The sequence below is a fragment of the Apus apus genome, chromosome 3 (assembly GCF_020740795.1).
Source record: "Apus apus isolate bApuApu2 chromosome 3, bApuApu2.pri.cur, whole genome shotgun sequence".
Taxonomy (NCBI): domain Eukaryota; kingdom Metazoa; phylum Chordata; class Aves; order Apodiformes; family Apodidae; genus Apus; species Apus apus.
The window spans coordinates 81717114-81732433 of NC_067284.1; the positions used below are offsets into that span (position 1 = coordinate 81717114).

At 42.9% G+C, this 15320-nt stretch overlaps 1 protein-coding gene across 1 annotated transcript in view; it reads right to left on the reverse strand.

Moving 5' to 3' along the window:
* EFCAB2 (EF-hand calcium binding domain 2) overlaps nucleotides 1–7022 on the reverse strand; it is a 33567-nt gene extending 26545 nt beyond the window's left edge. Inside the window, exon 1 of the mRNA XM_051615191.1 lies at nucleotides 6756–7022. Within this exon, the coding sequence (XP_051471151.1) occupies nucleotides 6756–6783 (28 nt within the window). The 5' untranslated portion in view covers nucleotides 6784–7022. The remainder of the gene's footprint in view (nucleotides 1–6755) is intronic.
* Nucleotides 7023–15320: the final 8298 nt, after the last annotated feature.

The window sequence follows — 15320 nt, forward strand, 5'->3', positions numbered from 1 at the left end:
ACTGAACAGCAACGATGACACATTTCCAAAAACTTGGGAGTCTGTATTGTCTTAAAGATGGACATTCACAATGAAAGACCATTTATAAAAAATATCTCCTGAAACCTGTCAGGTAGCAGGTAATACAATCTCAAAAGCCATGGAGTCCAGAGGTAGGTTTTGGAACCTCCTGCCCCCTACTATGCCAATAGCTTTTACCCCTGCACCAGGTACATGTGAGCACCATGCACGGAGCTCCCCTTCTCTGGCCACCTTCTGCAGCATCCCAAGCCCCATCCCTGACTGTCCTGTGCCCTTCCTGATGCCGCTGCTGCACCTGGCACAAGGCCCACCTCCACATAAGCTGGGCTGGGACTCACTGCTGCTGCTACTTCTCCCCTCAGGATACCATGCAGGATGCATAGGAGCTATTTTCATCTTCTGTCCCCCACCTCAATCATACCCTCATGGCAGAAAGAGCAGCAGCCGGACCCCATGGCAGGATTTGGCCAGGGCAAAGCAGGGGTGTGACCAGCACCCCCATTTCCATGGCCATCTTCAACCTGGTGGCTAAGGCCACTGTTGAGCACAACAGGTTAATGTCAGACCTCTGTTACCCAAAAGACCATTTCCCTTACACAACCCTAAGGCCATCACATTTCATTGCCAATAGCAACTAAATGGTATCTGTTCACATAAAATAAGGGTACTCCTGAACTGCAAAAAAAAACCCCACAACCCAGCCTTTCAGATCTTAGAATAATTAGTATGTAGACATGGAAATTCTTAATAACATGCTAACTATTGTTGGAAAGATAATTTGTGGGAGTTCTCAAGCTCCCTGTCAGCACTGCATATCTGCTGGTTTGCATTGTTTAAAAGACAAAAAAAGTTTAAAGCCTTTCTGCACACCAGCCAATTCTTTATTCAGTAAGTCAGCCAGAAGTAGTGCCAAACTGAAAATTTTCTGCCATCTTATGCACCATGGAAACAAGAAACCTGTCAATCTGCAATTACCTACTCTACATCCATTTGAGATCAACTTGTACTGCAGGAGTGTAGCCAAGAGGATTGAATCTATAGCCTGTGCTTGTTCATGAGAGATTGATATTATTTATTTTTTGTTCCATTCTCAAATAAGTACAAATATTAAAACATAACTCAGATTGATGTCAAGGTGCATGTTAAACTGCATTACAGTCTAACAAAAACTATAAACTTTTATCCTCATGTAATTTCTCACAGCAATGCCAATGAGGATATAAAAATATTCATAGTGTTCATCTGTAAATTCCACGGTGATAAAACTGCACACTGATTTCCTAAGTGAACTTGTATATTCAGATTTCTTTCTAGAGCTGAAATATCGCTTGCTTGAGCCCTGTGAAAGCTACTTATTTTTAATAACTCATCCTAATTTTGCATTTTGTTCCATAAATGAAACACTGCCACTTTTAAAATTAGAGATAATTTGTCTGATGGACTACTTTAGCCTGAAGATTTATTGTGAGTGTTTAATCCATAGCTTTTGTACCTTTCAAATGCTGATGCTTACTTGTGAAAGCCTAAAAATTACATTTTAAAATCCTCAATATAGCAAGACCCTTAAATGTACTCATGTGCTTAAGTGTCATGTGCATCATATCATCCCATTCAGCAGGATTCCCCAAAGCCATAGTTAAAGTGCTTTTCTGTGTCAGGTTTGAAACTCTCATGTTAATTAAGTGTGCTCTGAGTGGAATTAATGGTTACGACTGTCTATAGGGCTCATGGCAGATACCAGGCTCTCTCTGCTTGGACTTGCAACTATATTAAAACAGAACAAGCAGCAGTAGCAAATTTCCAGTATCTCTAGCAGATATCTAGTATCCAGGTAGAGCAGGTGACCCAGAGTGGAAAGGTTTAGATCCGGCCTCCAGAAACAGGAGGATTTGGCAGGGCAGATGAAGCAGGGGCAATACTGCTTCTTTCCAAGAAGGTAGTAGTTAAGAAGGATATGTTAGCTAGTCCTTACCAAACTTAAGTTCACCAGCATGCCAGGCAGCAAACCAGGGCATCTAAAGAGCAGATACATATATGATTGACACACTGTTACTGTATTTACAGAAGGCACTAAAATCAGGGTGAAAAATCTTTCCCATCTCCACTAACGGCCTCCACATGACTGTTTTGTAAGTGGGGAAGAGGATCTGTGAGGCCTGATGACATACTGCAGCTGTAACTCAAACTACCCGAAACAACTACTAATCCTTTACCAGTGAAAACCACCATTGCAAAATGGTAGTTCCCCATCTCTGTGCACGTCTTTGCATAAGAACCAGGTATCTTTCTGGAGGACATCCTTTATCCATAACTAGTTATTTGGCTTCATATGGGCCTAAGTGAGTGAAACAGGAGCTCAGACTATTTAATATACTTCATTTTGGATTAAAATTCATTACTTATTAATTGCATTTTAAATATACGCTAACTGGCACAGAGAACATGGGTCTTAGAAAAACTCTAATACTGATCAATTACATAACATGACCATAATGATACAGGAGCACTGAGCATCCTCTCCTTTATGTACTTTCATGTGATTTCTTAAATCCCAGTTGGAGAAAAATATGTCGTCTTCTGTCTAGATCTACTTCAGGCACTATCTGTCTGACATTTTACTTTCAGGTTCTAGCAACATCAGTATTGAGATCAGAGATATTAAAACTTAGAAAACCTGACATGTTATGTCAAATTACAAAGAAAGTATCTGAGAGCAAATGGAAGAACAGACAGACTGAATTATGTAGCAGAAAAAGGAAAAGGAACGAAATTATAGGAGGGAAGATATTGACAAATATGCAGAAGAGAAAGATTAAGCAAGCAGTCTAGCACAATTAGACAGGTATGAAGGAAAAACATTAAACAATGTTGAAAGCACAAATGTAGGTATATAAATTGATACATAAAACATACAGCTTCAGATAGTGTGGGCATGATCCCATTAACACTTAGGCACATACAAGATTTTATTCACAAGAATTGTTTACGTTAGAGGGTAATATTCATGTGAGTAACATGAGATACAAGCGGTTGCAGGATTTAGCCTTTCATCATTTTTCCCTACATATATTGTATACATATGTAAAACATTTGGAAGTCCCGAATGACTGAAGTCTTGCCAATGTGACACCCATCTACAAGAAGTGTCCGAAAAAGGACCTGGGGAACTACAGGCCTGTCAGTCTGACCAGGAAAAAATCATGGAGAGGTTCATCTTGAGTGCACTCACGTGGCAAGTGCAGGATAGCCAGGGGATCAAGCCCAGCCAGCAGCCAGCACAGGTTCAGGAAGGGCAGGTTCTGCCTGACAAACCTGATCTCCTTCTGTGATCAGGTGATCTGCCTGGTGGATGAGGGAGGGGCTTTGGATGTTGTCTATTTAGACTTCAGTGAAGTCTTTGACACTTTCTCTCACAACATCCTGCTAGAGAAGCTGGCAGCATATTGCACAGAGGTGCACTCTTTGCTGGGTAAAAATCTGGCTGTCTGGCTGAGCCTAGAGAGTTGTAGTGAATGGGGTTGGAACCAGTTGGTGGCCAGTCACCAGTGGTGTCTCCCAGGGCTCCATTTGGGAACCAGTCTTGTTCAATGTCTTTATTAATGATCTAGATGGGGGATTGAGTGTTTCCTCAGCAAGTTTGCAGATGACACCAAATTGGACAGGAGTGTTGATCTGCTTGAGGGTAGGAAGGCTCTACAGAGGGACCTTGATAGGCTGGATCAATGGGCCAAGGCCAATTATATGAGGTTCAATAAGACCAAGTGCCAGGTCCTGCACTTCAGTCACATGAACCCCATGCAATGCTACAGTCTTCAGGATGAATGGATGGAAAGCTGCCCAGCAGAAAAGGACCTGGGGGTGCTAGGTGACAGCTGACTTAACATGAGCCAGCAGTGTGCCCAGGTGGCCAAGAAGGCCAATAGCATCCTGGCCTGCATCAGGAATAGTGTGGCCAGCAAGAGTAGGGAAGTGATCATGCCTGTGCTCAGCACTGGTGAGGCCACACCTCAAGTACTGTGGTCAGTTCTGGGCCCCTCACTATAGCAAAGACATTGAGTTGTTGGAGCGTGTCCAGATAAGAGCTACCAAGCTGGCAAAAGGTTTAGAGAACAAGTCCTATAAGGAGAGGCTGAGGGAACTGGGATTGCTTAGTTTAGAAAAGAGGAGGCTGAGGGGAGACCTCACTGCTCTCTAGAGCTACCCAGATGGAGGCTGTAGTGAGGGGGGCATTGGCCTCTTCTCCCAAGTGAATAATGATAGGACTAGAGAAAAGGGCCTGAAGTTGTGGCAGGGGAGGTTTAGAGGAGATATTAGGAAAATTTTCTTTACTGAAGTGATAGTCGAGCACTGGAACAGACTTCTCAGGGAGGTGGAGTCACCATCCCTGGAGGTATTGAAGAAACATGTAGATGTGGCAATTCAGGGCATGCTCTAGTGGGCATAGTGGGTCTTTTGTGGGTTGTGTGCTGTTTGTTTTGTGGGGTGTGTGGTTGTGGGGCTTTTTTGTTGTTGTTGTTTGTTTACTTTAGAGGGTTGTGTTGTTCCCTTCCCTTCTCCCAGGTGGACGGTTGGACTAGGTCATCTTAGAGGTCTTTTCCAACCCTGACAATTCTGTGATTTAAGCAGGCATTTTAATTTTGAAGAAGATACAACTTGAAAATAATAGGACCTAAGGGAACCCTTTACCATGAAAGCTGGTGGAACTGCAGACCCACAAAGAACCAAGAGGAATACCCTAAAGACTAATTATTTGAGAATACACCTAATGTTACTGTTCTTTTTGAAACATAATAAAGTTACAGTTTGCATAGATGTGGCATGCTTATTGGAAAAAAACATGATCAATGCATGAATCTGGAATCAGGGAATCCTAACTAACTCTCTAACTGCTTTCTTCTAGAAGTATAATAGCAACTCTGAAATGGGTGTAAGCAACTTATTCTTAAGGAATTGCTTCTGCAGTTTAATGACACCCTTAGCCTACCTCAACCAAATTTATAATAATGAGACACCTTTATAGGGCACTAAGCCCTATATGGTTTGCCTAATAACAAACTACGATTCTCATGAGTGACAGAAGGTAAGTCAGATGCCTTGTCCATTTGATACAGGTTATTGTCTTCATTCCACAGATAGGAAACCAAAGTCCAGTATGTCATTTTCCATGAACCCTCAGGAAGTCTGGCAGGGCCAGAAACTGAGTTTATGGGTCAAGGTCATTTAGGGTAACAGCCCAATTCTTGCCCTAGAAGATGACATCTGATACACTATCGGGAATAGTGTTTTACAGGATGTTAAAACATTAAGTGTAAAAAAAAAAAACAAAACACCTAAACTAAAACCAAGAGAGTCTTTCTTTAGTTTCTTTAGTATTTTCATTTTGAAACTAGAAAAACGGCATTAAATGCCATTAATCAAGCAATCAAAATCCCATGCCCTTCCTTCTACAAGAGTTTCTGCTTGTGGATTGACAAAATGGTGCAAAATCTCAACAGTGTACACATGTAAGCCCAAAATACATGGAGCCAGAACTTCCCCATATTACTGTTCTCCTGCCAGAACATCAGATTCCCTTTTCTCAGATGGTTCTAGGCTGTTATTCTGCCATACCATTCTACTTCTGCCAACACTGTGCCTCAGCTTCATTTGCAGAACTGGAAAGATGCAAAAAATATGCTTTCACAAGATTAAACAAAAATTAAAAACAATATAAAAAATACTACTTTTACAACAGTCCTCACTGAAGTTACATCAGTCTTATTTCTACATTTCTGCAAAATATCTATACTGCAAAATGCATGCTAGAAATACTTGATACCAAAATCTAATTACTTACTCAGCACCATGCACAGCAACTATTTATACAGAACTTTTCTATGGAATATATTTTTTCTAAATAAAATGAAATAATACATTATTTAGATTATTTTTAATGCATTGTTCAGAACTTGCAAATCATTACAACACACACCCCCCTATGGAAAGAACGGATTTTTGAAGACACGATGTCACGAATTGTACAGAAAATACCGATTCCTTGAAATGATACTTCAATATCCTTGAAGAAGGAATTACCTTTAGCCTGCAAAATATAATTTCTGGCAACGCTCCCCAAAGCAGAACGGGCTTGCCTCTAAAAATAAGCCACGGCGCTATCAGCAGCACAGATTACTTTTTCCTGGCAGAGAGGGCCTGACATACCCCGAAACGCCTGCCAGGGGCGATGACCAGCTGGCTCCAGCAGCGGGTTCGGCGGCCCCGGCAGCCACCCCTGCCACGAGCGGGCAGCCGGGCCCGGCTGTGCCCGCCGAGGCCGCCCCGCAGCCGCACGGGCGGGCGGCTGGCGGCGGCCCCGGGACACGGAGCGCCGGGGAGGCCTGAGGCGGAGGCGTGGAACGGGGCGGAGGGGCCGGGGGTGCAGCTGTCCCTGCCCGTAACTACGGGCGTGTGCGTGCACGCACGGATACACACGCGCAGCCAGACACGCACAGACACGCACGCAGGCACCGGCACCCGCACACACCCCCGCACACACCCCCACCTGCCGCTGCGCTCCGCCTGCAGAGCAGACCCCGCCGGCCGCCGCCCCTCCCACCGCCGGAGGCTGCCGTGGGGCGGGCCCCCCGCAACCGCTGCCCCGCGGCGGCCCTGCCCCCTGGCCGCGCTCCCGCACTCCCCGCAAAGGGGAGGCCCCGGCCCCGGCCCCGGCCCGGCCCGGCCCGGCCCGGCCTTACCGCCGCCGCTGCCCTCCGTCTCCGCCATGGCAGCACCCCCGCACCGTCGCCATGGCGACGCGGGCCCGGCCGGGCCGGCGGCTCGCAGCCCCTGCCTGCCCTGGGGCGGGCTGCCCGGCGGGCTGGCTGCGGCAGCCGCTCGCCCTCCGCGCTGGGAAGCGAGCCGGGCCTCGAGGGCTGCAGCGGGCGGGGAGCCGCGGCCGCGGGCACCGCGAGCTCCACCGAGCCCAAAGCGCGCACCCCAGTGCGGAGCCCCAGCCCCGGCCGGCTCGCCAGGCCCCGCGTCGCCCCGCGCCGGGGTTTTGGGCTTTGGCGGCCCCTTGTGCTGAGGAGCGAGGGAAGGTGCCGGACCCGCCGCTGGCCTGCCCGGCGGTGCGGGGCGGTGCGGGGCGGTGCGGTGCGGTGCCGCCACCCTGGGAGCCCCGCTCCTGGCAGCCGGGCCCCGACTGAGCCCCGGGAACCGGCCGCCTCACCGCCCTCCCTTTCTCCTAGTGACAGATTTTGTCCCAGCAACTGAAAAGATTTCCGCGTCTCTGAGCTTTACAAAGTGAAAGAACGTTTTATTTTAAATACCGTCCCTCCGAAACAGCCGAAATACTCCCGCCTTGGTGATATTAAATAAAACTGTGCGGTTCAAATTTAGCTGCCTGCTTTAGCAGACAGGCTTGGGATGCCTGATTCTTCTCACTCTTAAACAACTGTGAAAGTAGAGAAAATATAAATATTAATACTCCAGCAAGATGCAACTGTATATTCATAGAAAATAAATATTTATGAAATTCCTAGAACTAAAACTTTGTCCTCGCCGCAGCAATTTTTGCAAAGCCCATGCGGATGACTCCTTCACACAGGCCCATCCCCGCCTCTCAAACAAACAGTTACGATGAGCAGAGCATTCATAGGAGCCTGACATTTCAGAAAAACACTCTGAAGGTCAGTTTGGCTTCTTAGCTTTAAAAAAATCGCGTATGTTTTTATAAAACTTTAACACTTGTTCTTTGCCTTTCAGCCACTTCTGTGTTTTTATTGAATGTGGCTCAGAGTAAAGAGGGTATATAATAGGTACCCAAGAGAACACGCCATTACTCTGTTGGGGAAACAGCTGATTATGCTCTCTACCAATGCTGATCCCTCTGAAAGATTATCTACAGACTCAAACAGTTTATTAAAGCAACTAAATACTTCAAATTACATGTTTGACTACAGGATTTTTTTCCTCTCAATTTCATAACATGAGTTTTGGTGAGAACTGCACAACAGAGGAAGTTAGAGGATGCAGCAGCAGAAGGAAAGATCGTTATCTTTCAGTCTTACAGGAGTCCCATTCCTTATTCCCTCAACTATGCCCACAGAAAACCTTTGTCTTTCCTGGTTGTAGGTATATAGTGGTGATCAGTCACATGTTTGAAGAAAAGTGTGAAACACGTTGTTTTGACAAGGACGGAGCTGTCTTACCTCTCCCCTCCCCTACCCCAAATGTGGAATTTCATGTTCTTGAATATTGTGCCCAGCATTAGATTTCTTACATCATATTTCAGATCACCTGATTCTTCATAGGACATGAACAGTCCTTCCAGAAATGCTAAGCTAATTCAAAGTGTTGACACATTTCCCTAAGAAAAGCTTTAAAAAATCCTGGACTGGTCATTCAGGTTTTCATGCCAAATCCATACCCAGAACATGAACAACATTCAGCTTTAAAATAGATACAAATATTGCCTACTGTGCAAATTTATTGAGATTCTTGTATTTTTACAGGAGCCTTTGAACTTAACTGAGTCACTGCAAATGTGACATGATAAGGCAATAACTACACTCAGGTCACTGCCCATAACATCTTCCCAGCAATTTCACCAGAGCTGGTGCTTGGCTTTCCTCACCATCCTTTCCTGTTTGATAAACACTCGTCTATGCTTCCTCCAAGAGGGATGATAACAAAAGCAGTGTGTAAAAGCCAATCGAGAAAGGGGAAATCATGAAGCATGCAGCAGCTATGATATGTTGTGTATGCCACCATGTCTGTGTCCCATTGTAGCAGCTGACTCCAGCCCTGACGAGATGCTCTTCAGGGAGAGCATTGTTCTGAGTGTATAAAAGTATCAGTCAAAAGTTTGTACTTGTTAATTTTGATACCCTTAGCCTAGCTGCCGAATATTTTGTGGATTACAGCTAATACTCATTTCAGCAAACAGCATTTTGTGTTGTCCTGCCCATGTTATTGAGGTTCCGTTCAGGACAATTACTGTAAATCAAAGTACTCCGTTTGCATTGCCTGCTCCAGTCAGGAGTTTCCTTTTGCTTTGAATAGCTTTCAGCCAAGTGTCAGCACCTGTTTCCCCTTCTCCTGATTCCTGACACACACGTGTTTGGTGTCTTGCCTGTCTCCAGAAGCAGAACAAAATACGGAATGAGAAAGCACTTCAAAAGGAGAACTCACAGCTTTAAAATTTCTTGGCAAGATATCTTAAAAAAATTCTATGTAGGAAAAAACTGTAAACAATTATAATGCATATCAAATATTGGACCTGAACCACATGACTGTTTTTTCCTTCTAGCTTAATGCACAGACATCTCAAACCAAGGGTATGAGTGGGCTGAAACAACTAATCGCATTTTGGCACAGACAAGTACAAAAGGAAACCCAGAACTACTAATTGAACAGCTTGAAATATCAGCTGCTGCATGCAAGATCTTTAAAGAGCTTCTCTGAAGAGAACATACCCTTTTAAACTTGTAACTTTTCATTTTTAAAATGTCAAAAAATATCTCAGACAAAATGTGGAAGAACCCAGCATTGTTGATGTAAAGCCTGAATCCCCTAAAGTCTAGTAGACGTAAGGTACCCTTGCCCCTGCACCAATTTCATCACATACATTGCTCTCAGCTATTAGGGTCCTATCACACGTTTTGTGTATTTTCCTCGCATATATTCAGAAATCTTGTTCAGCAGTAAAAAACGCTTCTAAAATAGGAGAAATGATGTAAAAGATAAAGTAGTTAAAGGAGGTATAATAACGTCCTACGAAGCAGTCACCTCCCATGCTTTCAGGATTTCAGTGTTTGGAGACATCTTTGCCCTCAACACATCCTGAAGACCTTCAGTATGAAACTCCCTCCATGTGTCCTTTGGGAGCATCTAACCAAAGGCATGAAGATGTGTGTATTAATTTGCCCTTCACAGAGAAATTAAATGAATAGCTACCATTCTGTGACAGGAGCCTACCTAGCTCCTCTCTAGCTAAATGGGTACAGCCCTGCCACTCAGGAGGTGCTTCCATGATGATTCCATACCATTTTTCACCAACATAACACCAACTACCCAAGTGCATTTGGCATCTCTATTCCACTCTTCCTCTGGGATCAGCAGCTGATTGGAGTGACTCAGAAACAGCTTCTTCAGAACAGAGTATTATCTAAGTGTTATCTTTGCACCCAAATAATACACAGCAACCAGATAAAAATGAGAAGACTCCACCATTCCTTACCTGTGCTTTTCTTTCAGATTTTGGGTGTATTACACTGAGAGCAGCTATCTTGTTCCTTGATGTGTGGGAGGGAAGACATTTTCTCTCCTGCCTTGTTCTCTTCATTACTGCAGATTTTGATCCTGTAATTGGACCAGATGAAGAGAAGCTTAACAAAGCGGGTAGAGACAGACAAATAGGCATGCCCACTGTTATTGGCTCTACCACTGACCTCTTCCAGATTGCTGGTATTTTCCTATTAACATTACTTGTCATTATTTTCTTTCCATTTTGAAAACTAAAAGTCTTCCTGCTCTTATCTACAGAACAGCAAAAGTATGTAAATTGGCAAGGGAGTTCTTTTGTTTTTCATACAGGTAATAAATCTAAAATCTGATCACTTCAATAAAATGTTAGAGGACATGATTCCACGAGAGAAAGGGAGTTTATCAGTGATGAAAGGGCAAGATCCAGCTTCTTCAAGTCTTGTCATTCCATCTCCAGTGCTGGCTGCAAATCCTCCTTCTACCTTATGCTGACTCCACCATTCGTTGAGAGCAGATATGAGTCACTGAACTAGTAGGAAAATAATCCATTAAAAACCGAATCGCTTTCTGCCATGGTAAGAAATTCAGTAAAGGGTCTGACAAGAATATGGATCAGCACAGCCAGGAAGTTGGACCGTGCAATTAGAACTGAGGGAGAAACAGGGAGGAAGTCAGGAAGGGTGAGATGTTATTTTAGAGGAAGAAAGGTCAGTGGTTGGCTGAGACTGTAAGTCAAACTCAGAAGGTGGGAAGGAAGGTAAAAATAATAGGTTAAAAGTCCATTTATAATAGCAGCGTCTCAAATCTTTCTCAGTCCACAGGATTACACTGGAGCTGCCCTAGCAAATATCTTCTGCTGCTCGTATACAGCTCTGAACCAATGGATCTTTAGGTGTTCCTGTCCAGCTTCAACAAGCTGCATTTGAGGAAAAGTGGCTGAATATGTATTAAAAATGAGTTACTAGTAAAAAGGAAGCATTTATTTCCCTCAGCAGTATTCCTCAATGTCAAGGAGCTACTGGCAGTTCTTAGCTTCTAGGAATATGCCTAAAGAGCTGCAGCAGAAAAAAGCTCTTGCATTTATATATAAGTGCTAGGATACTGTTCCCCATCCCACTCAGGCACAGAAGTGGCCCTAGAGATCCACATATTTTAACCTTCAGACTTTATTACCATTAATTATATCTAGAAGTGAAGCCAGGATCCCTGAGAACACAGTGGCAGGAACAAAACACAATCATCCATCTGCCTAGCAACACGGGTTGCCATGAGTACTTCTCCCCATGCTCCACAGGCAGCAGGGGCTCACCACTCAACACCGAGCCAAGTTCAAGGGCTCTGTATTGGTAAAGGAAACCTGCTGCCTTGAATGAAGAACTTGGGTTTCCATATCCAAGACACCTTTTTCCTCTGGAGCCTAGAAGTTGTCAGCCAGAAGTCTGAAAGTCAGGAATGAGGAACTTCTGGAGCAGCAAGACGTCATCAGTGGAGGACGTCTCTTGCAAGAGACAAAAGCAATGACATTGGCAACATGAATGCAAACTCTGTACATTCTTTCTCTGTTTCTTTTGAAAAAGTTATTTGCACATGTTTCAATACCATGCCAAAAATTCCCCAAAGAACATACTGTCAAACCAATTAATTTACATACTTAGGAAGAAAAGAAGAAAAACTCATGAGCGATACCAGAATATATGGAAATACCCTTTAACATTCCTAGCTCAGGGGTCTTTGAATCACAAACCATTTGTAGAAGGCTGAGAGAGTACTCAAAATATCCATTTGCCTAGTCCTCCACTGAGCTCCTGCTTTAGGCCTCACTACGAGACGGGAGGCTCAAAGAGGTAGACCTTTGATATGACCCAGAAGTTTTTTGGTGGTTTGGTGTTCTTAATGACTCTTTGGTCATTTTTTGATATTTAAGGGAAGCCCTCTAATAATGTAGTTATCCAGAAGCTGTGTATAAATAGATATCTATGAGAAAAACATAAAATCATAGGTTTCAGACTGACATTTGGACAACCACAATTGAATGGGAATATTGAACACTGGAATTATCTTTATGTTACCAATATTGTGACTCAAGTCTTTAAAAAAAGCTAATTTAATTGTTTTTATATGATAACATGCAATTTAAGAGTTTAAAGGCCATAGTGTGGGTAAATTGGCCAAAAGGACATTTTACAAAGCCATCAGCTTACACAGGAGGAGTTACCTTTGGAATGAGAGGAGGAACTAAGGCTACACATCTGAATGATCATATATGGCACTTAATCAGTTTACATGAAGCATGTTATAGTACTTTTTAATGCTCAGGAAAATCTTCCTAGCATATGATTAGCACAACTACATTCTTTTAGATCATCTGTCAAGATTATTTGAGTGAGGAGATACTGCTGCACTCACTAGTTTAGTAAAAAACAAAATGGACCTCGGTATAAGAAAACCCACCAATTTAAGCACTTAAGATTTTCCTGTTTTCTTCAGAATGCAAGTTTTCATTTACTAAAAAATATTCTAGACCATCTGCTTGTGAAGGTAAGTTTTAGAGAATGTATCCTTTTAAATTTACAGTAGAGATGATGAGGGAGAAAATCATATTCTATCACAAGTCCAATTAACTTTATGTGTTCCGAACTTCACTTTACAAGTCTGACCCTACTCCCTGCTCAAGTTAACTGCAGAATTTCAGTGGGAATAAGGTTAAAGTCTGTGGGACTGATCTTAATTTGATTCACAATCAAGGTTAAAGTCTGTGGGACTGATCATAATTTGATTCACAATTTATTAATCTCCACTGACACAAATGGCATAGGATTAAGACTACTGTTACAGCATAAGCATCACTTCAACGCTCATTCATCTCAGTGTTTTTTTTAATTCAAATTGCATGGCTAGGTTGTTTTCTCAGGTTCATGACATTTTCTTATTACTTCAAAATAAGCTTTAACTTTGAATAGATTAAATTCACTTCCATATCAGATTAATGTTTACTCTGATCTAACTAGAAACACTGCACAGAATATGTTTTGGAAATTTTCCTGTATGGACTTACAGGAAATGTAAATGTATGTGACATGAAAGTTGCTTTGAAGTAAAATATACCTTGTTGCAGTAAGAGGGGGATAAGGGGGCAAGGAACAGAACTAAGACACTTCCCAGGAATATTTTTTATCTGCCTTTAGAATAAGAAAAAACTGAACTCCAGTTTGATTCCCTCATGAGGGATAGGGGACTTTGATGCACAGTGGCCAGAAGGTAGATGACTGTATTAATGAAAATCTAATCTGTGCTCAGAGACTTTACATGTTGGCTATGAATGTAAAATATTCGTACCACAATAGACGGTTGCACTGTTAAAAGCTGAAGTACAGCCAGTTTTACCAGGAAGAGTTTACATTTTCCTGTATTCTTCATTCTACAGAACAGGAAAAATAAAGCATCAAGGTACTACTCCACTTGTAAATTTTGCCAGTCTAACTGTTTAGATATGTCATAAATCTAGAAATAAGAAGCATTTGTCTACTGAACCACTTAGACACTGAAACTAAGGCTGAGAGAAGTAACACATACTTTGGATTGGTTGAGTTTTCAGTGGCACTGTGCCAGGGCAAGCAGGGGCACCACCTGCTTTTGTATCACCTTCTTTGACATGCCCCAGGGCATGGCCATGAATGAATCTAAGGAGGATCAACTGAAAAATACTCTTCTTTGTTGTGGTGGTGTCCAGGTTGTGAACTGGGCTAGCACAGCAGAAGGAGCAGCGTAAGAACAATGGACCAGGCATGAGGAAACACCGACCTGCCACCCTGAGACCTTCGGCACAGTCCTCCATCAGTGCATGGAAGGGGTCCATTGCTGGTTTGCCTCCTCCCAGCTCAGATGTCTGCCATCCTGAACTAGCATCCGTTCACATGGAGGTCACTGAGGAAGCAAAAGCAGGGCTTGAAATAAGAAGATTTATTAGCGTGGCTGACAGAGTTGGAAAAAACCCAGCAGCTGGCTTTGGTCATATGATCCCTTTTTCAGCTCTGAAATAGAAGTTGCATCCCTTCAACAGAGTACAGTGGCCATAGTTTTCGATTAAATTTACCTTAATTATGTTAAATCATTTGAACTGTTGGAGTGAAATGGCTAATTGGTACCTGAAAGGCAGAGGTGTTTGCAAAGGAAGACATAATAAGGACATTAGCCTTGTGGACAGAAGGGCAAGCAGTTGCCACATGCAGAGCCCTAAGGAGTGGGGAAAACTGCAACATGCTAAACTGATTCTAATAGATACTGCAGATAGATGTAGATAGAGGAGACTTAACAGGAAGAGGCACTCAAATATCCTGATAAAATCATTTAAGTTGTCTTAGGGTTGGACATTCAGAGCTGCATCTCTTAAGCATTTATGGAGCTGTGCAATTAACCACCCCAGGGAAATGACAGGCAACCTGTAAAATAACCCAGGAAAAACAAGTAAGCAACAAAGTACTAATGGGTTCTTTCTCCATGAGATGAGTTCTCATTTGCTGAATAGCCACAGAAATACTTGCACAGGATAACTGCTTAAGCCATGGTTGCTGCTCAGACAGATGCTGATCAGACACACCAATCATATGCAGATCAGTGTTTGAGGTTACTGCAACATGGAAAGATCTGCAGCATTAGGAAAGCTGTGATCAATAACCTGATCACTTAAGGAAGTTCTGGCTAAGATTAGGTAGAACACTGAAAATGGACTACCTAATATATGCAGAAGTTTTAACCTGGTAAATGAACTTTACAAAGTAGAAATACAAGTTTAATAATCCATCTGAAACTGGGGATCAGTAAATCCTAGATAGGTAGCCTCTGCCCAGTTCTATGTCATTAGCACCATGATTTACCATCAGGTTTTAGATAGCTATGTAAATAAACCTAAAAGTGGTATAATTTACAGTGTGAGATAGTTATTTTCTTATCATTGCTTGTTTAAATATATAATTAAGAAACAGCACATCTTTTATATATACTTTCATGATACAGCAGTATTTATTGGCATTGCTGTATACTTCATCATGACCTTG